Source organism: Pantherophis guttatus, chromosome 6 (genome assembly GCF_059756535.1).
Source record: "Pantherophis guttatus breed Tessera chromosome 6, ASM5975653v1, whole genome shotgun sequence".
Lineage (NCBI taxonomy): Eukaryota > Metazoa > Chordata > Lepidosauria > Squamata > Colubridae > Pantherophis > Pantherophis guttatus.
The window spans coordinates 58,665,038-58,684,702 of NC_142068.1; the positions used below are offsets into that span (position 1 = coordinate 58,665,038).

Sequence of the window (19,665 nt, forward strand, 5' to 3'; positions counted from 1 at the left end):
AATTGGCTTTGGATGAACTGCAGTCCCATAGGACGATATCAATCCCTCTCAGCTGATATGAGCCAGAGACTTATTTTGGTATGATTAAGAGGGAATTGCAAATATTTTGAAAAAGGAGCTTGAAAATTCATAGGAATGCATCCAAAACACTTTCCCTCCAAACCATTAAATATCTTTTTGCAAACACAGGTGGCTGTTTCAGGATATATTTCTGAATGTGTGAGTGTGTGCGTGCACATAGCTGCTGCATTTTATTATCCAGCAAGACAGGAAATGACTCTGCAGGGATATTTGGGTAACTGCAAACATAGGGACTTAAACCCTGATAATGTGGGGATCATTACAATGTAAGAGAACTGAGTGGTCTCTGAGCTTGGTTGTTTCCTTGTAGGCTTTTTATTATGCAAACTAAGTAACATCATCAGTGCTACCGGTACTTCTCATGTCAACCCTGAGCTACAAATATAACTGGGTTTTCACTGGCATCTCTAATACAAGGTAATGAGAAGAATTGTATGCTCACCATTTTTCAAAAGTTGAATTGTACACAGGAATGAATTCCTATATTGGAAAAGAGGGCAGAAGGTTTGAACTATAAAAGTTAATACTCCTTTGACATTTCAGAGTCTACCACTGTGAATTTAATCATTTTAGTTTGTGGACTTCGTTGACATTTAAAAGTTCATTTAATTAATGAACTACTTATGAAAATAAGGTTTTTCCCTAGAGAGATATCAGTAATTTTCATGTATTCTTAAGAAATATTCTTTCTAATAAGCACAAAATCACAGTCTGATCTGTTGCAATAAGAGATGTTCCTGCAAATCACTGATGTATTTTTTTTATTTTCCAAATACACCCCCCATTTATGGTGGTGAGTTTCAAACATTTATGTTGGTTTGAGTTAGAACTGTTAGATCAGCCTTTGTCAACCACTTGTTTCCCAAGTGCAACAAAACCCAGTTATAAACTGGAATTCTGGGAGCTGTAATCATGGCATGCCTGAAAAACTACCATTTGGGAAGGTTGCATTAGACAAATAAGGATTGAAGTAGAGGGTTTAAAAATGAGACAGGTGACAAATAAAGTTGCCTTTGCCCTACAAAGAATCATCACAAGTTAGGGATCTTACCAGAAACATACAAATAACAAAGAAACACATTGACTTTAAACCAGAGATATTTTTATTAGGGATCTTACCAGAAACATACAATAGAGAATTGAGATATTTAATTGTGAATGTTTTAACGGCAGCTAGAATTGTATTTGCTAAAAACTGGAAAGGAGAGAAGATACCCACGGATGACGATGTTATTAAGAAAATTTTGGAGTGTGCTGAAATGAGTAAATTGACATTTGAAATTAGGGACCAAGAAGACAAACAATATTATTTGATATGGGATTTATTTTATCAATAGTTAGACAAGAAAGCATGGAAATGAAATATGAAACATGAAACGGATAAGATAATAAAACATATAAAGAGGGGTTTTTTCCCCTTATGGAGGATAAGCTACTGTCAAATAATTGGTAAATGAGAATAATAATGTAATAAACTGTTAAATAAGAAAATGTTGGATAGAGGATTAAGGACAAAAGATTTGTAACCGATCAATACACTTTCTGTAATTGTAATGGATGATAATTGTTTAAAAAAAAGGAAAAAAAAAGAATCATCACAAGGAAAAGCAATTCAGGAATAAAGATGACTACAGCCAGGCTACTAGTACCAAGATGTAAGAATCAGATGACTGTTAGACTACTAAAAACAACCTGAATTCTTCTCTGCCATCTAGTAGTTAGGTTTTTCCAGTCCATATATTAGATTAGATTAGATTAGATTAGATTCATATCATCATATCATATCATATTATTATATTCTGCCCATCTTGCTGTCACAAAACACCGGACAGCTTACAATCTGTCAGTTTACAATGTTATAAAAGTTTAAAATAGTACACTATAGTGGCCTAGGGATTAAGAGAGAATTGCCATGTCATATACAGTACTCCAATAATCCAAACCTTCTTTGGCCAGCATAGCATGCTCTGCCCCTGTCTGTTTGCTTTCCTTTAACTGCTCTTTGGCCTCTTGAGTCATGGCTTGTTTGGCAAGGAAGACGTTTATAGGAAAAGAAAATTGGCTTCTTCATTCAAATGGAAGTGGGAAAAGAGAAGCTTTAAAGATAAGCCTTTATGGAAGATGTATATGTGCATAGTTAGCCCACAGCACAGCAGTGTCAAGCTGTTGGTAGGCACATAACACCTACTTAGAATAATTAATTTTCCTAAAGAAACAAGCAGACATTTTTGGAGGGGATAGATTTGGGGCAGCTCACTTAGTTAATGTGGATCCTGAAGATGAAACTCAAATATTTTGGCCACCTAATGAGAAGGAAGAACTCACTGGAGAAGAGCCTAATGCTGGGAAAGATTAAGGGCAAAAGAAGAAGGGGATGACAGAGAACGAGGTGGCTGGATGGAGTCACTGAAGCAGTAGGCGTGAGCTTAAATGGACTCCAGAAGATGGTAGAGGAAAGGAAGGCCTGGAGGAATGTTGTCCATGGGTTCGCAATTGGTCGGACATGACTTCACAACTAACAACAACAAGTTAGTTAATGAACTGTTTATGAAAATAAGGTTTTTCCCTAGAGAGATATCAGTAATTTTCATGTATTCTTAAGAAATATTCTTTCTAATAAGCACAAAATCACAGTCTGATCTGTTGCAATAAGAGATGTTCCTGCAAATCACTAATGTATTTTTTTTTATTTTCCAGATACACCGCCCATTTATGATGGTGAGTTTTCAAACATTTATGTTGGTTTGAGTTAGAGTTGTTAGATCAGCCTTTGTCAACCACTTGCTTCCCAAGTGCAACAAATGCACAACTGGAATTCTGGGAGCTGTAATCATGGCATGCCTGGGAAACTGCAATTTGGGAAGGTTGCATTAGACAAGTGATGGCTAACCTTTTTGCTATCACGTGCCAAAAGTGGGGGGAGCATGGGAGGAGTCGTGCACATGCTCACAACCATAATTCAATGCACCCCCCACCCCCCCGCACATGCACGTTTGACCCCCTGCGCTCCCCCTGCTTTTGGCATGTGGTGGCACGGTGAACCCGGTAGGCCCATTTTTTGCCCTCCCAAGGTTCCAGAAGCTTTCTAGGAGCCTGGGGAGAACAAACAGAGCCTTCCCCTCCCCTGGAGGCCCTCTGGAGGCTGGAAACGGCCCATTTCCCGACTTCCAGTGAGCCCGATAGGCCCATTTTTCGTCCTCCTGAGGCTTTCTAGGAGCCTGGGGAGGGCAGAAATGGCCTTACCCACCCCACCCCACCCGGAGGCTCTCCGGAGGCAGAAATGTCATATACAGTACTCCAATTATCCAAACCTTCTTTGGCCAGCATAGCATGCTCTGGCCCTCTGTTTGTTTGCTTTTCTTTAACTGCTCTTTGGCCTCTTGAGTCATGCCTTGTTTGGGAAGGAAGACTTTTATAGGAAAAGATTGGCTTCTTCATTCAAATGGAGGTGGGAAAAGAGAAGCTTTAAAGATAAGCCTTTATGGAAGGATATTTCACTTATTGATATTCCCTGCTTTGCTCCAGCAATATTTGTTTTCCCAACCGAAACCAATAGCAGTGGAAACATAATCAGTCTTTGTTATTCTATTGCCCCAGTCAAAAATTACTTTTTTAAAAGTAAAGTAGCAAGATCCAAATCAACATTTCTGTCAAGTCATCTGAAACAGCACCACTTGAAAAGGTTGTGTTTTGTTCTGAGTACGGGACAAAAACATGGAGGTTCTGAGTTGTCAACTTTAAATCCAAAACATTTGCATATCCAAGGCGGATTGAGTTTAGACCATACTATTTCAAAATTCAACTAGGGCCTTCAATGATCAATAAATATACATACAGAAGAATCCTCCCTATATAAACATGGGGTCTGGTTATTTGAGTGACCACTGGCCTCTGTTCCATGTTACTTCTGGCTGTTCCATGAGATTAGGCCTAGTAGGAGCACTTCAGATCCCATCATTTAAGCAGTGCCATGTAGTGGGACTCTACTAGACCCTTCTTTGTTGTGGTATCTTCTTTCTGGAATGATATCTCGCCTCCCATCCCTGAAATCCAAAGGCTCCCCCTCTAATTAAGTTTAGGAATCTTTGAAGTCTTAGTTATCTTTCCAAGCTTTGGATCAGGGCAATAGTTGAATCCTGTTGGATGTTTTTCTCTTCTCTTCTTTTCTTTTCTTTTCTTTTCTTTTCTTTTCTTTTCTTTTCTTTTCTTTTCCTTTCCTTTCCTTTCCTTTTCCTTGTCCTTTTCCTTTTCCTTTTGCATCTTTGCCAACCCCAAACAAATATAAAGATATTAAGATAAAGAATGAATTGTTAAACTTTAAAGAATAAAAGAGAACAAATATGAATAAATAGCAATAATTAGAAACACACACACAAACATACAATGTATTTTCTTTGAACAGAATATTTGGCTGGTTCACAAATTTAAACAGCGTTTAGTCATTTCAATTAAATTTACAATTTCTATATTTCCTTTTTGCCATATTTATTCCTCATCTATTTTTTAAAAAAAACAATATTACCCTTCATCCTCATCTCTAATCTTAATCAAATTCAATTTTTCCCTTCTATTCTATATTATACCCCTTCCCATTGTCATCTATTTTTATATCCATCCTCACATTGGTTAATTATGTAATTATGTAATACAGTTGTTTAATACAAATTCAACATTTTAATATAAATCAATTAGTTATATAACTATCTTTTTTGTATATTAATCAATATGAACATGAATATTCCAATTATTTCCATGCAATCCAATTTCTTACAAATCAATTAATTATATTTACCAATAATAATAAACCAAATAATTTCCCCCATATATTCCTCCAAACCACAACTTAACCATTTCTGCTTTCAACACAATATACAATTAATAGTATCTCAATTATTACAATTCCCTAGTTAAAAAGAGCTTTTTTTTTCTTTTGTGTTTTAAAATCTTGAATCTAAAATCTTGAATTTAAAATCTCTTTTGCCCTAAATAATTTCCCATTGTTTGCACCTACCTTTTTTGGTGAGGAAAAGGAAAATAAATCTGCTGCCTAATTTTCCAACATTGCAAGCAAACAACAAAGCCAACAGCCTGTTTTACTTTCAGTTTCGTTTTGAGCTGGTTTGCACAAAGAGAAAAAAAAAACTGCTGAGCAATTTAGCAAGAGCAGAGCCCTGCGCAAATCAGCTGAGAGGGGGAAGCCGAGCTAATCAACGTAGGGCGGCCCTTTGAAGCCCCGCGGCAAGAGTTTAAACAGGTTTTTTCCCTCTAGCCATCAGCGGGGACTCAGGAGGCAGAATGAAAAATCGGGACTTTTTTAAAACGCCGCAGGACGCGGGACAAATTGCTCAAAAGCGGGACTGTCCCGCCAAAAGCGGGACGTCTGGTCACCTTAACTTACCTGCTTCCTTCCTGCACACAGGTTTTTTCTATGCTTTTCCTTCTGGACTCTTTCTATCACAAGGAGGAAAATGGCAAGAAGGAAGTGTAGCATCTTTGTCAAGCTGACTTTGCTGACCTCTGACTTTCTCTCAAAAACACTCCTTCCTATTAGCCAGTTGGCTTAGCATAAGGTGACCAGATTTTAACATTGGTAAAGAGGGACATTGTGGGCGTGGCTTATTTTGTGGGCGTGGCTAGCTGGTCATGTGACTGGGTGGGCGTGGCTAGCTGGTCATGTGACCGGGTGGACATGGCTATGTGTATAGGGTAAGGTGAACAGATTTTAATATTGGTAAGAAGGACACCATTGTGGGCGTGGCTTATTGTGTGGGCATGGCTTGGAGGCCATGTGACTGGGTGGGCGTGGCTAGCTGGTCATGTGACCCAGTGGCCATGGCTATGTGTATAGGGACTACTCAGAGGGCTGAAAAGTCATTTGTGACAGGTCCTCACACTTTTGACTGGTCCTCACACTTATGACCATCCTCACATTTATGCCCGTGCAGCATTCTTAACAACCATGTCACTCATTTCACAACTGCTTCTCTTCACCATGGTGACAAGATAGGGCAAAAACGTAAAATGTGAGGACAGTCGTAAGTTCAAGGACTGGTCAAAAGTGTGAGGACCAGTCAAAAATAACTTTTTCAGCCCTCTGAGTAGTCCATATGCACAAAAGGACTAACCAGAGGGCTGAAAAAAGTCATTTCTGACAGGTCCTCGCACTTTTGACTAGTCCTCACACTTATGACCATCCTCACATTTATGCCCATGCAGCATTCTTAACAACCATGTCACTCATTTCACAACTGCTTCTCTTCACCATGATGACAAGATAGGGCAAAAATGTAAAATGTGAGGACAGTCATAAGTTCGAGGACTGGTCAAAAGTGTGAGGACCAGTCAAAAATAACTTTTTCAGCCCTCTGAGTAGTCCATATGCATTAAAGGATACAGCAATAGAGAGGGATGAAGGAATGGAAATTAGAGTAGGAGTGAGGGTAAGAGAGGGAGGAAGAGAGGAGGAGAAGGAGAAAGGAAGAGGAAGTAGGGAGGAGAAGAAGAGGGCGGGAAGAGAAAGTAAGAAGGAAAGAAAAGAGAGTGGTGGTAGGTTTGAGGAGAAAGATTGCTGTACAATAAAAAAGATGAAAGGGAAGAAAGCCAACCCCAAGCAAATATAAAGATATTAAGATTAAGAATGAATTGTTAAACTTTAAAGAATAGAAGAGAACAAATATGAATAAATAGCAATAATTAGAAACACACAACAAACATGCAATGTATTTTCTTTGAACAGAATATTTGGTTGGTTCACAAATTTAAACAGCGTTTAGTCATTTCAATTAAATTTACAATTTCTATATTTCCTTTTTGCCATATTTATTCCTCATCTATTTTTTTAAAAAAACAATATTACCCTTCATCCTCATCTCTAATCTTAATCAAATTCAATTTTTCCCTTCTATTCTATATTATACCCTTTCCCATTGTCATCTATTTTTATATCCATCCTCACATTGGTTAATTATGTAATTATGTAATACAGTTGTTTAATACAAATTCAACATTTTAATATAAATCAATTAGTTATATAACTATCTTTTTTGTATATTAATCAATATGAACATGAATATTCCAATTATTTCCATGCAATCCAATTTCTTACAAATCAATTAATTATATTTACCAATAATAATAAACCAAATAATTTCCCCCATATATTCCTCCAAACCACAACTTAACCATTTCTGCTTTCAACACAATATACAATTATTAATAGTATCTCAATTATTACAATTCCCTAGTTAAATAGAGCTTTTTTTCTTTTGTGTTTTAAAATCTTGAACTCTCCTCTTTTGCCCAAAATTTCCCATTGTTTACAGTTTTGTACCTACCTTTTTTGGTGAGGAATAAGAAAAAGAAAGAAATCTCTCTCTGCCTCATTTTGTCACGTTGCAGCTTTACTTTCGCTTTCGCCTTTGTTTTCAGCTAGGGGGAAAAAAATCTGCTCCAGGAACTTTTTGCACCTTTTTGCAGCTTTTTGCAGCTAATTAACCTAGCGGAAGCTGTTAACAGGGGCTGTTTTTTCTATTTTTGCAGGCATGGGTCTACTCTTTTTTTTAACACTGATCAGCTGTAGGTCGGCCCTTTGAAGCCCCGCGGCAAGAGTTTAAAGAGTTTTTTTCCCCTCTAGCCATCAGCGGGGATTCAGGAGGCAGCCGGGACTCAGGAGGCAGAATGAAAAATCGGGACTTTTTTAAAACGCCGCGGGACGCGGGACAAATTGCTCAAAAGCGGGACTGTCCCGCCAAAAGCGGGACGTCTGGTCACCTTAGCCTATCCCACCTTTTTTTTCTGACATTGTAGCTTAGTACTGCAGGGACCTTTTGAACAGAAGAACATCATCTATGTTTTGAAGTAATCCTTCCCAGGTATATATTTATCACATCAGAAATAGGCCACTAACCTGTCAGAGGAAGGAATGGAAACATAAGGCTAAGATTTACAGTATATTATGTTTAAGTCCCCCAAGGTGGGCTGTAGCGTCCCATTTAAAAGTAGTAAGACTGAAGCAAGGCAATAATTCCACATTTATTTGGGAGATACATATTAAAACCATCCTTTTGTGTCCATTAAATGTACAAATATGTAGGAACCTAATGATTGATTAATTAATTAAGAGTTGTGGTTGCACAGTAGTTAGAATGCAGTACTGCAGGCTAATTCTGCTGACCGTTGGCTGCCTGCAATTTGGCAGTTTGAATATTACTGGCTCAAGGTTGACTCAGCCTTCCATTCTTCCAAGGTCAGTAAAATGAGGACCCAGATTGTTGGTGGCAATATGCTGGTTCAATAAACCGCTTAGAAAGGATTATAAAGCACTGTGAAGAGGTATATAAGTCTAAGTGCTATTGCTAAGTGCTATTGCTAATAACACTCTTTTTAATGTCTATTTAAAGAAATTGATGTGAGGCTGTCGGGAAACTGTTCCGGTCTTCTTGAAATTTATTACTTTGGTAGATGGGCTGGTGTATGCTATGAACAATTCAACCTGGCGGATGCTGAGGTCATCTGCAGGCAGCTACAGTGTGGCCGACCACTTACAGTTGGGAAATACAACGACGGCATCACTTACCCTTATTTGAGTAACGTGTTCTGTACTGGCAATGAAGACTACTTCTGGCAATGCTCTTTTCGAGAAGGAGGCTGCCAAACCAACACAAATGTTGCAGTCACATGTGCAGGTATAAGTCATTCTCTGATTTTGTGTCACATTGATACCAGGAAAAGCAGGTTATGGAGTAAAGGCGGAAGTCCAAAGTACAATTCAATATCCATAGGCACAGCCATTTCCAATTTAGTACCCTTCAGAAGTATTGGCTATATTAACCATAAGTCCATGAATTGTATTGGCTGGAAACATTTCATGCACCATCATTAAGGAGGACTTCCTAGTAAGGTAGCTGATAGGATTTTGTTACTATTTGTTTCACTGATATGTTTATGATCAATCATTTATTAGTCCCAGATAGTTAAGGTGTTCTTTATTTATAGGGAGTCCTTGACTTAACGACCACAATTGAGCTCAAAATTTCTGTTAAGTGAGACATTGGTTACGTGAATTTTGCCCCATTTTACAACCTTTCTTGTCAAAGTTGTTAAGTGAATCTATTATTTATTTATTATTTATTAATTAAACTTGTATGCCACCCCTCTCCGAAGACTCAGGGCGGCTCACAATGCATTTAAAATCATTATAAAAAACATTTAAAAATTAAAAACATTAAAAACATTAAAACTCATTCACACCATTCATGGCCGGATCTGGCCGGATCGCAAGATCTCGCTGGCGGAAGATCCGCTGGCCCCAGGCCCGCCGGAAAAGCCAGATCTTCACCACTTTTTGGAAGGCCAATAGGGTGGGGATGGTCCGGACCTCAGGAGGTAACTGGTTCCAGAGAGCTGGGGCAACCACAGAGAAGGCCCTCCCCCGCGGGCCCGCCAGCCAGCATTGTTTAGCTGACGGGACCCGGAGGAGACCAACTCTGTGGGATCTTACTGGTCGTTGGGAGTTATGCGGTAGAAGGCGGTCTCGAAGATACCCTGGCCCTGAGCCATGTAGGGCTTTAAAGGTAATAACCAACACCTTGAATTGTGACCGGAGACCAATAGGGAGCCAGTGCAGCTCGCGGATGGCTTCGCCATTGACTTCGCTTGTTCAGAAGGTTGCAAAAAGTGATCACATGACCTTGGGACACAACAGTGGTCATGAGTCAGTTGGCAAGCATCTGAATTTTGATCACACGATCATGGGGATGCTGCAAAGGTTGTAAGTGTGCAACACAGTCATAAATCACTTTTTCATTGTAAACCGTGAACGGTCAAGGAATGCACCTTGTACCTCTGTACCTGCAAATCTGATGTACAGGAATTTTTCCAGTACATAAAATCCTTTGGTTGTGCAATTGATCATCATAAACATTACCTATTTACATATTTTCCTAGAACAGGAGAAAATAATTACCATATATATATATATATATATATATATATATATATATATATATATATAATGATCAATAATATGTATAATAATATGTACATTTAATGCCTCATGTTTCTTCTTTTGTTGTCAACAGGCTCAAAATGGCTTCAAACAACAGGTAATTTTGAATTAATACAACTGTCAAGCATCTGGGAAATCAGGAGATTCAGGCAGTTCAAGTGAGAATAAAGATTCATTGCATGCTTAAGTTCTTTGCAAGAATCTGGCCAAGTGACCATTAAGGGAAATGCACAGGAGTTAAGAATAGGGAGGAATTCGACTGAGATCTCTTGCAGGTGCTTAGGGACTTGTGACTTATGACACATTTGACCCCTCCCTCAGGCTCAGCCTGGTCATCTCCTACAACATCTTCAAAATAACTTATTCGTATCCAGCTGTGAAATATAAATCAGTTTTGCTGTTGTAAAACATTGTTTTTTGCTATTTATAAAAAATAGCAAAACAATGTTTTATTGTATGTTTATAAAAAATAAACACACACACACACACATATACTTTCCTGATATGGGTTGCTCAGCCTTGAGATGAGTAATTAAGATCCAGTAACTTGTTTCTTTGGTACTGTGTAATTGCAACATTCCTTAGCTTCTAGAACAGTTTATAAACCCAAACAAATCTTGATCTCAAATGGAAATAAATGGCATCTGCCATCCTTATTGTACAGTAGTTTAGAGCTAAGGACCAAGAAGTTGATCTGGATATATAGAAAAGACCTATAAGCACTCTGGATAGTTAATTTTTTTTTCAACATAATATCTAACTACCAGACAGGTAGTAACTGTGTTGTTTAAAAAAACATTTGTTAAATCATGGGAACTGCCACAAAAAAAGTGATTTTGTTTAAAAAAAATTTGGTAGTTAGATATTATATTTGGGGAAAAAAGCCTTGTTTAGGTATGAAATTCTCTTAAATCCATTTTTCCAGATATAATTTCTTTGCTCTGTTTATCTGAAGAATTTTCAGTTACAGAGGAGCAATATATTAAGCAATACTCCATCGATATATTTGAAACCAAAGTTCACTTCCCCATTTATTTTCAGTTTTCATACATAAATGTGTTGTTATAGTTATTTTCGTGGTATATTAGGAATTACAGGTTACCATTATGTGAATGGTATGGATCTTATAACATTGTACAGATGCAATCACTAAAATTAATTTGGAGCGCCCCCCTGAGGTGATCCGTTCCTACAACAAGATGTGTGAAAAATCACTATGCCCTGTAAAATGGCTTTGCAGTTCCCATTCAAGATTTTTAAAAGCATCAAACTGATTTTGGTTACTTATCTTTGTCTTTAATTAGTCTTATTTGTTGGTGACATCAGAGATGGAGTGGTTCATAAAATTAAGGTTTTTGAAAAGGCAGATAGAAATATATAAGGGATTTGTTAGATAGAAATATGAAGTCAAATGAAAGTTGATTATGATACTTTCTAATTTAATATACTAACTATTAATAAATGAGTGGCTATAGTCCATGTGGGATGCTATTCATTTTTTATATTATATTCTTTTCTTTCAAGTTGTTTTCATTAAGAAAATTTTGTACATGTGTGTATGTAGATAGATATCATCAAATGTTTGACATACCCTAAAATATTTCATGGGTAAAATGTTATTAGTGTGCTATTATCTGTCATGTAGTTTAATATGTCTCTTTTCCTTTTTTCAGCTCTTCCTCCTTTTTCAGATTTTCCAAAATTCACAGCACCTGGTTATAGAAAAGGTAAAATTATACACTGTGCTTTCCTACAATTTGCTAATATGAAAAAAAGATTTTGCTTGGTATCAATAAATCACATAAAATTTGGATATTAACTTCAGCATTTCTTTCTGTTTCTGATTATAGTTATGTCTACAGTAACACTATCTTTTAAGCTGTAGTTTCAAGGACTATTGATTTAAGCTAAGCTTTCATATCTGGCCTGTAAAATTACAGAAGACCATGGGATGGCCCCACAGTAATAGAAAACAGCCCAATTTTGCTAATTTTACTGATCTTTTAAGAAGTACATATAATAATATGTATGGATGCATATAATAATAATAAGGATGCTCTAGTAACAATTGAAAAAAATTATAAAATTTAATTTTATTTAATTTCATAATTCTTTCAATTGTTACTATATAATACCCAATTATTGTATTTATTGTACAATTATTTTTATGATTGAGTATACAATTATAGTCAATTAAAAGTATACTCAATTTTATTTATATATTACCAGTAAGAAAACTGGATAGCAAAGAAAATATTTGAGAGCCATTTTACCCTGATGGTTACAGGGTTAGATTAGGACCACAGAAACCACAGGTCTAGTCCTGCTTTGAAGGCAGCTGTGTTTTGGGGTAAGTCCCTCTTTCTGAAAATGTTGTCAAGAAAGGTACATATACGTTTCCATATACAGTAGAAATTCAAGAGTCAAAACTGTATTTCAAGTATTATTACTTCCTAACTGATTCATAGTAATTATTCCCTTTTTAATCCTTGCTTTATAAAAATATCCCCACCATTTAAAAATTGCTCCCTCTTGTGTTGGAAGCACTGATGTGCTTCCGGGTTGAAGGATTAGCCGGTGACATTACTGTTGTCCTGGTCGGGGACTCCTTTCATATTCCCTTTATGTTGCCCACCAAAGTGGTACCCATCTATTTACTTGCAATTGCCCGCTTTCAAACTGCTGGGTTGACAGGAGATGGAGCAAAGGACAGGAGCTCGCCCCATCTTGCAGCAGCACTCACGTCTCAAAACAGGCTTGCTGATTGCCAACCCAGTATCCTAATCACGTGAGCCACTGCACTTCTATTTAAAAATAATTATTCCAAACCATCGATTTCTCATAAAAATGAATTTCAATTTCTTTGTCAAGAAAAATGAAATATGTTTGGAGTATTGGAGTATTGGAGTCAAGTATTGGAAAAGTCATCAGATGGTTGCCATAATTAGAATCAAGAATTTGCCAGGACTTTAAAAGCATCAAATTATACCTCATATTGAGTCTATATTGTGTTCAATGTCGTATTCCAATCCATTATTGACATTAACAAATATGCCTCATGATAACAAGGAGAAAATTAAACCGCTATTGTTACATGACAGTGATTTTTGCTCTTTTGAAACCCCCCCCCCCATATCAGGAGTATATGAATATATTTATTGAAGTAGAGTTTTGGGGAGAGAGTTGGTTTTGTTTTTGTATAATAATATCTTATTTTTGCAGGGTGAAAAAGCACAGACTTGGAGCAGACAGTCTGATGGCATTATTATTATTGTTATTGTTGTTGTTGTTATTATTATCTGTAGCACAGGCAGCCAGATTTTTATTATTATTATTATTTTAGATTTAATCTTCAATTCGATTTACAATCTGGGACTGGTAAAAACTTAACAATTCAAGCCCTAACCAAGGACCTAAGAGTTGTTAAGGTAACATCACAGTATATAGGCAGTTCTGAGTAAGGTGGTTTTTTACAAAGTCAGGATATTCAAGTCTGATAAATTCAAAATTTCCATGTATCTAGGCAACTCTTTGGGTATTGCTCCAAGGCCTCCTATTTCTAGTGGTACAACCATTGGTACTATTGATTTCTTCCTCCACAATTGCTCAACTTTAATTTGCAGATAGCAATATTACGTTATTTTTTTCTAGTTGTTTCTCTTCAATTCGTTCATCACCTGGTGCTGCAATATCAATGAACCATATTATTGTTGGCGGTGGCAGTGGTGGTGCTATTCTTCGTGTAATCTTTTTGGTCCTCTTGGTTGGGGATGCTAGAAACTGAAGCACAAAATCTCAGCATGCCCATTTTCTGCCAATGTCTTCAAGAAAAGAAAAATAGCTTTGTTGAACAGTTATATTCAAAATGTTAATTTTCCAGCAACAATATGGAAGAGATTGCCATCGTCTCCTCCTTAAATTCTTTTAAAATTCCCAAACAAGCATACATTTGGCATTTCCTAATGACCTCCAAGAAAACTTGATCCCAAAAGATAAGCCCTGATTATTTGTTTTGAGATCAGCCAAGGTTGGGTAGCTTCTGGGTACCACATCTGCATATTAAATTTGTGTATCTTCGACAAAAAGAGCAATCATACTAATTCATTAATTAAATTTTAAGACCTCCGATTGGTAAATGGAGGGGATAGGTGTCAAGGCCGCGTTGAAGTTCGGCGTGACTACGGACAATGGGGGACAGTTTGTGATGACTCATGGGATCTAAACGATGCGGCGGTAGTATGCAGACAACTCGGATGTGGGCAAGCTGTTGAAGCTACAAGTGCAGCCTATTTTGGACAAGGATATGGTCCTATTCTCCTGGATGATGTTTACTGCCGTGGGTATGAATACTATCTTTGGAACTGTACAACTTCAGGCTGGGGAATTCATAATTGCGGCCACTATGAAGATGCTGGTGTTATTTGTTCAGGTACGTTGTCATCCTAGGATGAGTTCAATATGCATATTTTGTGGGAGGTTTTTTTCCCATTGGTAGTTAATGTTGAGAGTTTGTACATCTTAGTGTACTTAGTGTTGGAACTTAATATTCTAACTCATCTAATGAAAACCCAGGATACTAACAAACAAACCCAGAAGAAAATGATAACTATAAAATTATAAAGGGATAGGATTCACCAAGAAAAGAAAAAGTTAGATGGGCAAAATCGGACTTGCAGAAATATATCTGTCAGCAACTTTTACCTGAAGAAAAATGTCATGCCAGCCTGGCATACAGCTGAGGTTACCTTGTTGCACTATGGTAGTGGAGACCCATGAGTGTGTGTGTGGGAGGGGGAAAGAGCCAGGTTTTAAGAGTTCATTTAAATACATGGGGGCTATATGAATCTCTGGAGGAACCTCATTTCAGAGGACAGGTGCTGTAACAGACCTCTGCTTTCTTGGTCCCATGAAGTGATACCATCTAGCTCAGGGGTGTCGAACTCAAGGCCTGGGGGATGGATCTGGCTTGCAGGATACTTAGATTTGGCCCAGAGGGCCGCCCTGGAAACAGCGAAGGATCGGCCCACAGTGCCTCTGCCAGTGAAAATGGGCTCCTGAGCTCCATTTTTGGCTGTGACCGCCTCCTTCAACCCCCTGCCAGTGAAATCAGAGCTCAGGAGCACCACATGCGGCCCTCCCAAGCTCTATTTTCACTGGCAGAGGATTCTAGGAAGCTGCCATATCCAAGAATGGGAGCCCATTTTCATTGACAGAGTACTCAGGCCACCACAGGTGCCTCCAACATGAGTGACGTCAAGCTGGCCACGCCAACCCCGGCCACGCCAGCCCCAGCCCCCGAAGTCAAATACAACCCTTATATGGCCCTCAATGAAATCAAGTTTGACACCCCTGATCTAGCTGATGGAATCCAAAGCATGCTGACTCTGGTTGCATAGAATGGAGCCACAGAAGCCACAGTAAATAGACATTTCCTCAGATAAACAGTCTCAAGGTCATTAAGGGCTTAATAAGTGATAACCAGAATTTTGAATCCCACCCCAAAGCCTCCTGGTAACCAGTGCAGTTAGATATAGCCCAGAAAGATATAGCTGAGTAATGGTTAAACAGAGAAAGCCACAAAGAGATCATGCTCTCTGCAGGGTATTTTAGGATAAGGTGGATAAATATAAGCCATGATTCTATTTAGAAAGAGCAATAAAAGAGCATGTAGCTTAGAGACTCTACTGAACCATCTCAAGGATATGTTATAGTATGGGGGAATATTTTGATAATGCCTGGCAGAGCAGCAGATGTAAAACTCTCTCAAAATAGATAATAACTCTACCATCCCTGAAATAGTCACATAATATTGCCAGAATTAGCTACATAATGATTGCAGCGCATGCAAAGAGGGCCATTTAATTACATTGAATGGCTATGGGAAAACGTAGCCCTTTTGCCTTTTTGTACTCTTGAAGTGGCCTCTTGAAACCAAATAGTTGGCCCAGACATGAGTACAGGTAAGTAACTTTTGCAGCCTTAACGAAACAAAGCAAACACTATTCTTCTGGTCATTGTATCCACTTTACAAGCAATGCGATAAGAAATGGATATGCACATCAATACAGTCATTGTGTGGCTAAACTACTACAGTAAATCTCTTGAAATGTAATCAAATTGCTTTTTTTCTTTTTCAGCGAGTATTCATTCAACATCAGGTAATGCTGAGACACTAGAAGTGTATTTCAATGTACAGTTTGATTATTTGAAGATTTACAGTTGAGTGAAGAATTTGGAGATGGGGAGGGGGGGTTGTTCCAGGGATCATCTAACCAACAATACTTTTCCAAATAAGTCAGTATTCCCCAGCTCTGCATCTGGACTGCTGTTCATTTTTGAAATATGTGATTTTCTCCTTGAAAATTAGCATATATGGGAGCATATTGGATTATTTCTCTGCACCCAGATAGCCTTTACTGTATATCCAGGGACAAATATCTCACAATAAAATGCACTGTTTTGGTAATTTGGATATTTTCATGAACAGCAAAATAAGCAAAGCAAAGTACTTTTTGTTTATTTGATGAAATAAATGCAAAATGTTTCATCTTTACTCTTTATTTATTGACATATTTTCGATTGTTAACAATAGGTAAATTTGAAATAATATCTGCAAAACGGGGCATGAGGATCCAACTATAAAACCTAAACTAATTTGGCGACTAGCCTTTGCTTTGTATATGTTTCAGTGTTTGTTATCTAGTCCTATGATACACATTTCTATTAAGTAGATTAAGTGCTGTTAAGGCAGTGATGACTCTTAACTACCACATAGACAGATTTTCTCCATGATGATCTGTCCCTAACCTGGTCTTTCAGGTCTTCAAACAGTGAACCCATCACCACCGTAATGGAGCCCATCTACCTCCCATCACAAATTTACCTTTATTGGTGTAATATGACCTATTCAGGGTTTAACTGTGGTAATAAAAAACTTATAACTTTAGTTACATCTACTATAGCAGAAAACATTGCTATCTGAATACATTTATCCAAAATAGAGTGGATAATATATTATCACATTCAAATCTAAGGATTTCAGAGCGCATGGTAGATGTTTTAAAAAATTCCAATGTCTTCCTGCTCAAGCTATGTTTTCCTCTTCAAGCATTGCACATCTCTAGCTTGCATTATTTGAACTACTGAGTCACGGCAGTGCAGTGGTTAGAGTGCAGTACTGCAGGCCACTTCTGCTGACTGCCAGCTGTCAGCAATTTGACAGTTCAGATCTCACCAGGCTCAAGGTTGACTCAGCCTTTCATTCTTCCGAGGTGAGTAAAATGAGGACTCAGATTGTTGGGTGCAATAGGCTGACTCTGTAAACCGCTTAAAGAGGGCTGTAAAGCACTGTGAAGTGGTATATAAGTCTAAGTGCTATTGCTACTGTGCTGTGAAAACAAGCAAAGAACCAAAAACTCCTTCTTGGTGATTGCAGAGTATTTCATGACTTAGTATATTTGTTATTGTGATTGAATGTTCAGTAATGTCAACTTTCATTATCAAAATCTCAAAATCAATCTGCTTTTAACCTTGTGTAGTATGCTATATGATTTCAGAATGTAACTTCATGCTTTATCTATCACTGTAGCTTATCTAATATTTTATCTTTGTTCACTGGCAGGTCCTCAATGGACACCACGGACAACTGTTGGTAAGAAAGCTCTGGGGATTTGTTTCATCTGTTAAATGTAATCCATTTAAAGTATATGAATAGGGTGTATTTAAAAAGTAAAAAGACTTGATTTAAATCAACTTGGTTTAAATCATAATTTTTAAAGAGCAACTGTCATCTCTGTCCTGCAGCAGCTCCTCCTCTGACCTGCTGTTGACTCACCAACAGTTCCCATATTGCAGAATATACAGCCTCATGCTACATAACTAAGCTCCATTTCATACTGAATAAACTAAATTATTCATGTATCTTAACTTGAAAACTACCTTTAGACAGATTTTTATTCCAAAAGCATTATACCCAATTGAAGAGTTAGGACAATGCTTACATAACTTTCTGGAAAAGGAGATTTCCTGAACATCTCTTGTTAGGTTAGATATAATTTCTCTGCTTTCTTTTTCCAAATAAGGACTAACAGCAGGCATCTTGGGTTTTGTTTTTTTAAACTGGCTTAATGACATACAGCCACGATTGCACAATTAATGTGCTGCAGGCAAATGTCCAAGATAAGCCAGGAAGTCAAAATTGAGCCAGGAAATCTAAGCAACAACCTAATGGATCGTAAATGCCCCTGTCATGGAACAAGCAGAAATCAAAGTCAAAGATAGATGACATGTCATAAAAGTGACCCAAAAGAATAGATGGGGCCAAAGTAAAAGGGAGCCGAACAGAGAAAGCCAAGATACACACTCTCCAATCAGGAAGTCTTTCTCAATCCAGCAAGCCAAATAAATAGGAGACTTTTTATCATTCTCCTGATCAAGGCAAACTCACCGATCAGCCTAAATGGGTGAGAGTCCTTCAGGGTCAGTCTCATAATTAAGATCCTTCAGGGTCATTCCCATAATTCAAATACCAGTAGTCCACATGACAAGTACCTTCCCATAAGTCTAAATCCATTCTAGTTCCAGAAGCTTTTCACTCCCTAATTCTGTTGGATCTGTACAGGTAGCTATCAACTTACAACAATTCATTTAGTGACAGTTCAAAGTTACAACAGCACAGAAAAAAGGAACTGATTACCATTTTTCTCCCTTATGACCCCTGCAGAATCCCCAAATCAGAATCAAAATTCAAAATGATGGTTGCAATGTCCCAGGGCCATGTGATAGTCTTCTGCAACTTTCTGACAAACAAAATCAATGAAGAAGTCAGATTTACTTAATAACCATGTGACTACCTTAAGAATCTTAAGAACTGCAGTGATTCACTTAACAATGGTGACAAGAAAAGTTGTAAAATGGGGCAAAATTTACTGAACAGATGTCTAGCTTAGCAACAGAAATTTTGGATTCAATCTGTCATCATAAATCGAGAACTACCTATATATGGACATCCTTAGCCAAACAGTTCATTCAATTCAGCAGACTAAGTCCTCCATAGATGCAAAGCCATCATGCCGTTTTCTTTTGAGATAAACAGTGTTATACAGAGTACAGAAAAGAATAAGAAACTATAAGCTAAAGAAATAGAATGCCTGAAATACGTTGCTTAAGCTTTTTTTTACACCATTCACTGTACATTTTCACAATTTTCTTTTCTTTTTGCTTTTCTACTTCCCTACAACATTTCATAAATTCCCTAAAGAGTTTGGAAGTTCCAATCTCTTTGTTTTGGGAATCTTTTCAAAAGTTGTGCACCCATTCATACTTAATCCTATTTCTGCTTGTTTCATGACATGTACACTTCTTAAGGACACTATTGACATTGTATTCAATTTACTTTTATATTTCTTCTGACATACCCAATTTTTATTCCATACAACAAAAGCATTATACTATTATACATAGCTATTTTCACTCTTGTAAATAAAAAATAAATGTTATTTATTCACAACAAAACATGAAACAAACACTATCATTCGATTGTTACTTCCAATGTCAAAAGTTCTCCATTTCCTCGCCTT

At 37.5% G+C, this 19,665-nt stretch overlaps 1 protein-coding gene across 1 annotated transcript in view; it reads left to right on the forward strand.

Moving 5' to 3' along the window:
* LOC132709418 (scavenger receptor cysteine-rich domain-containing protein DMBT1-like) overlaps positions 1–19,665 on the forward strand; it is a 43,311-nt gene that overhangs the window by 7,020 nt on the left and 16,626 nt on the right. The window contains exons 3-9 of the mRNA XM_087872967.1: positions 2,779–2,799; positions 8,481–8,765; positions 10,161–10,184; positions 11,761–11,814; positions 14,208–14,516; positions 16,225–16,245; positions 17,709–17,738. Of these exons, the coding sequence (XP_087729093.1) occupies positions 2,779–2,799; positions 8,481–8,765; positions 10,161–10,184; positions 11,761–11,814; positions 14,208–14,516; positions 16,225–16,245; positions 17,709–17,738 (744 nt within the window). The remainder of the gene's footprint in view (positions 1–2,778; positions 2,800–8,480; positions 8,766–10,160; positions 10,185–11,760; positions 11,815–14,207; positions 14,517–16,224; positions 16,246–17,708; positions 17,739–19,665) is intronic.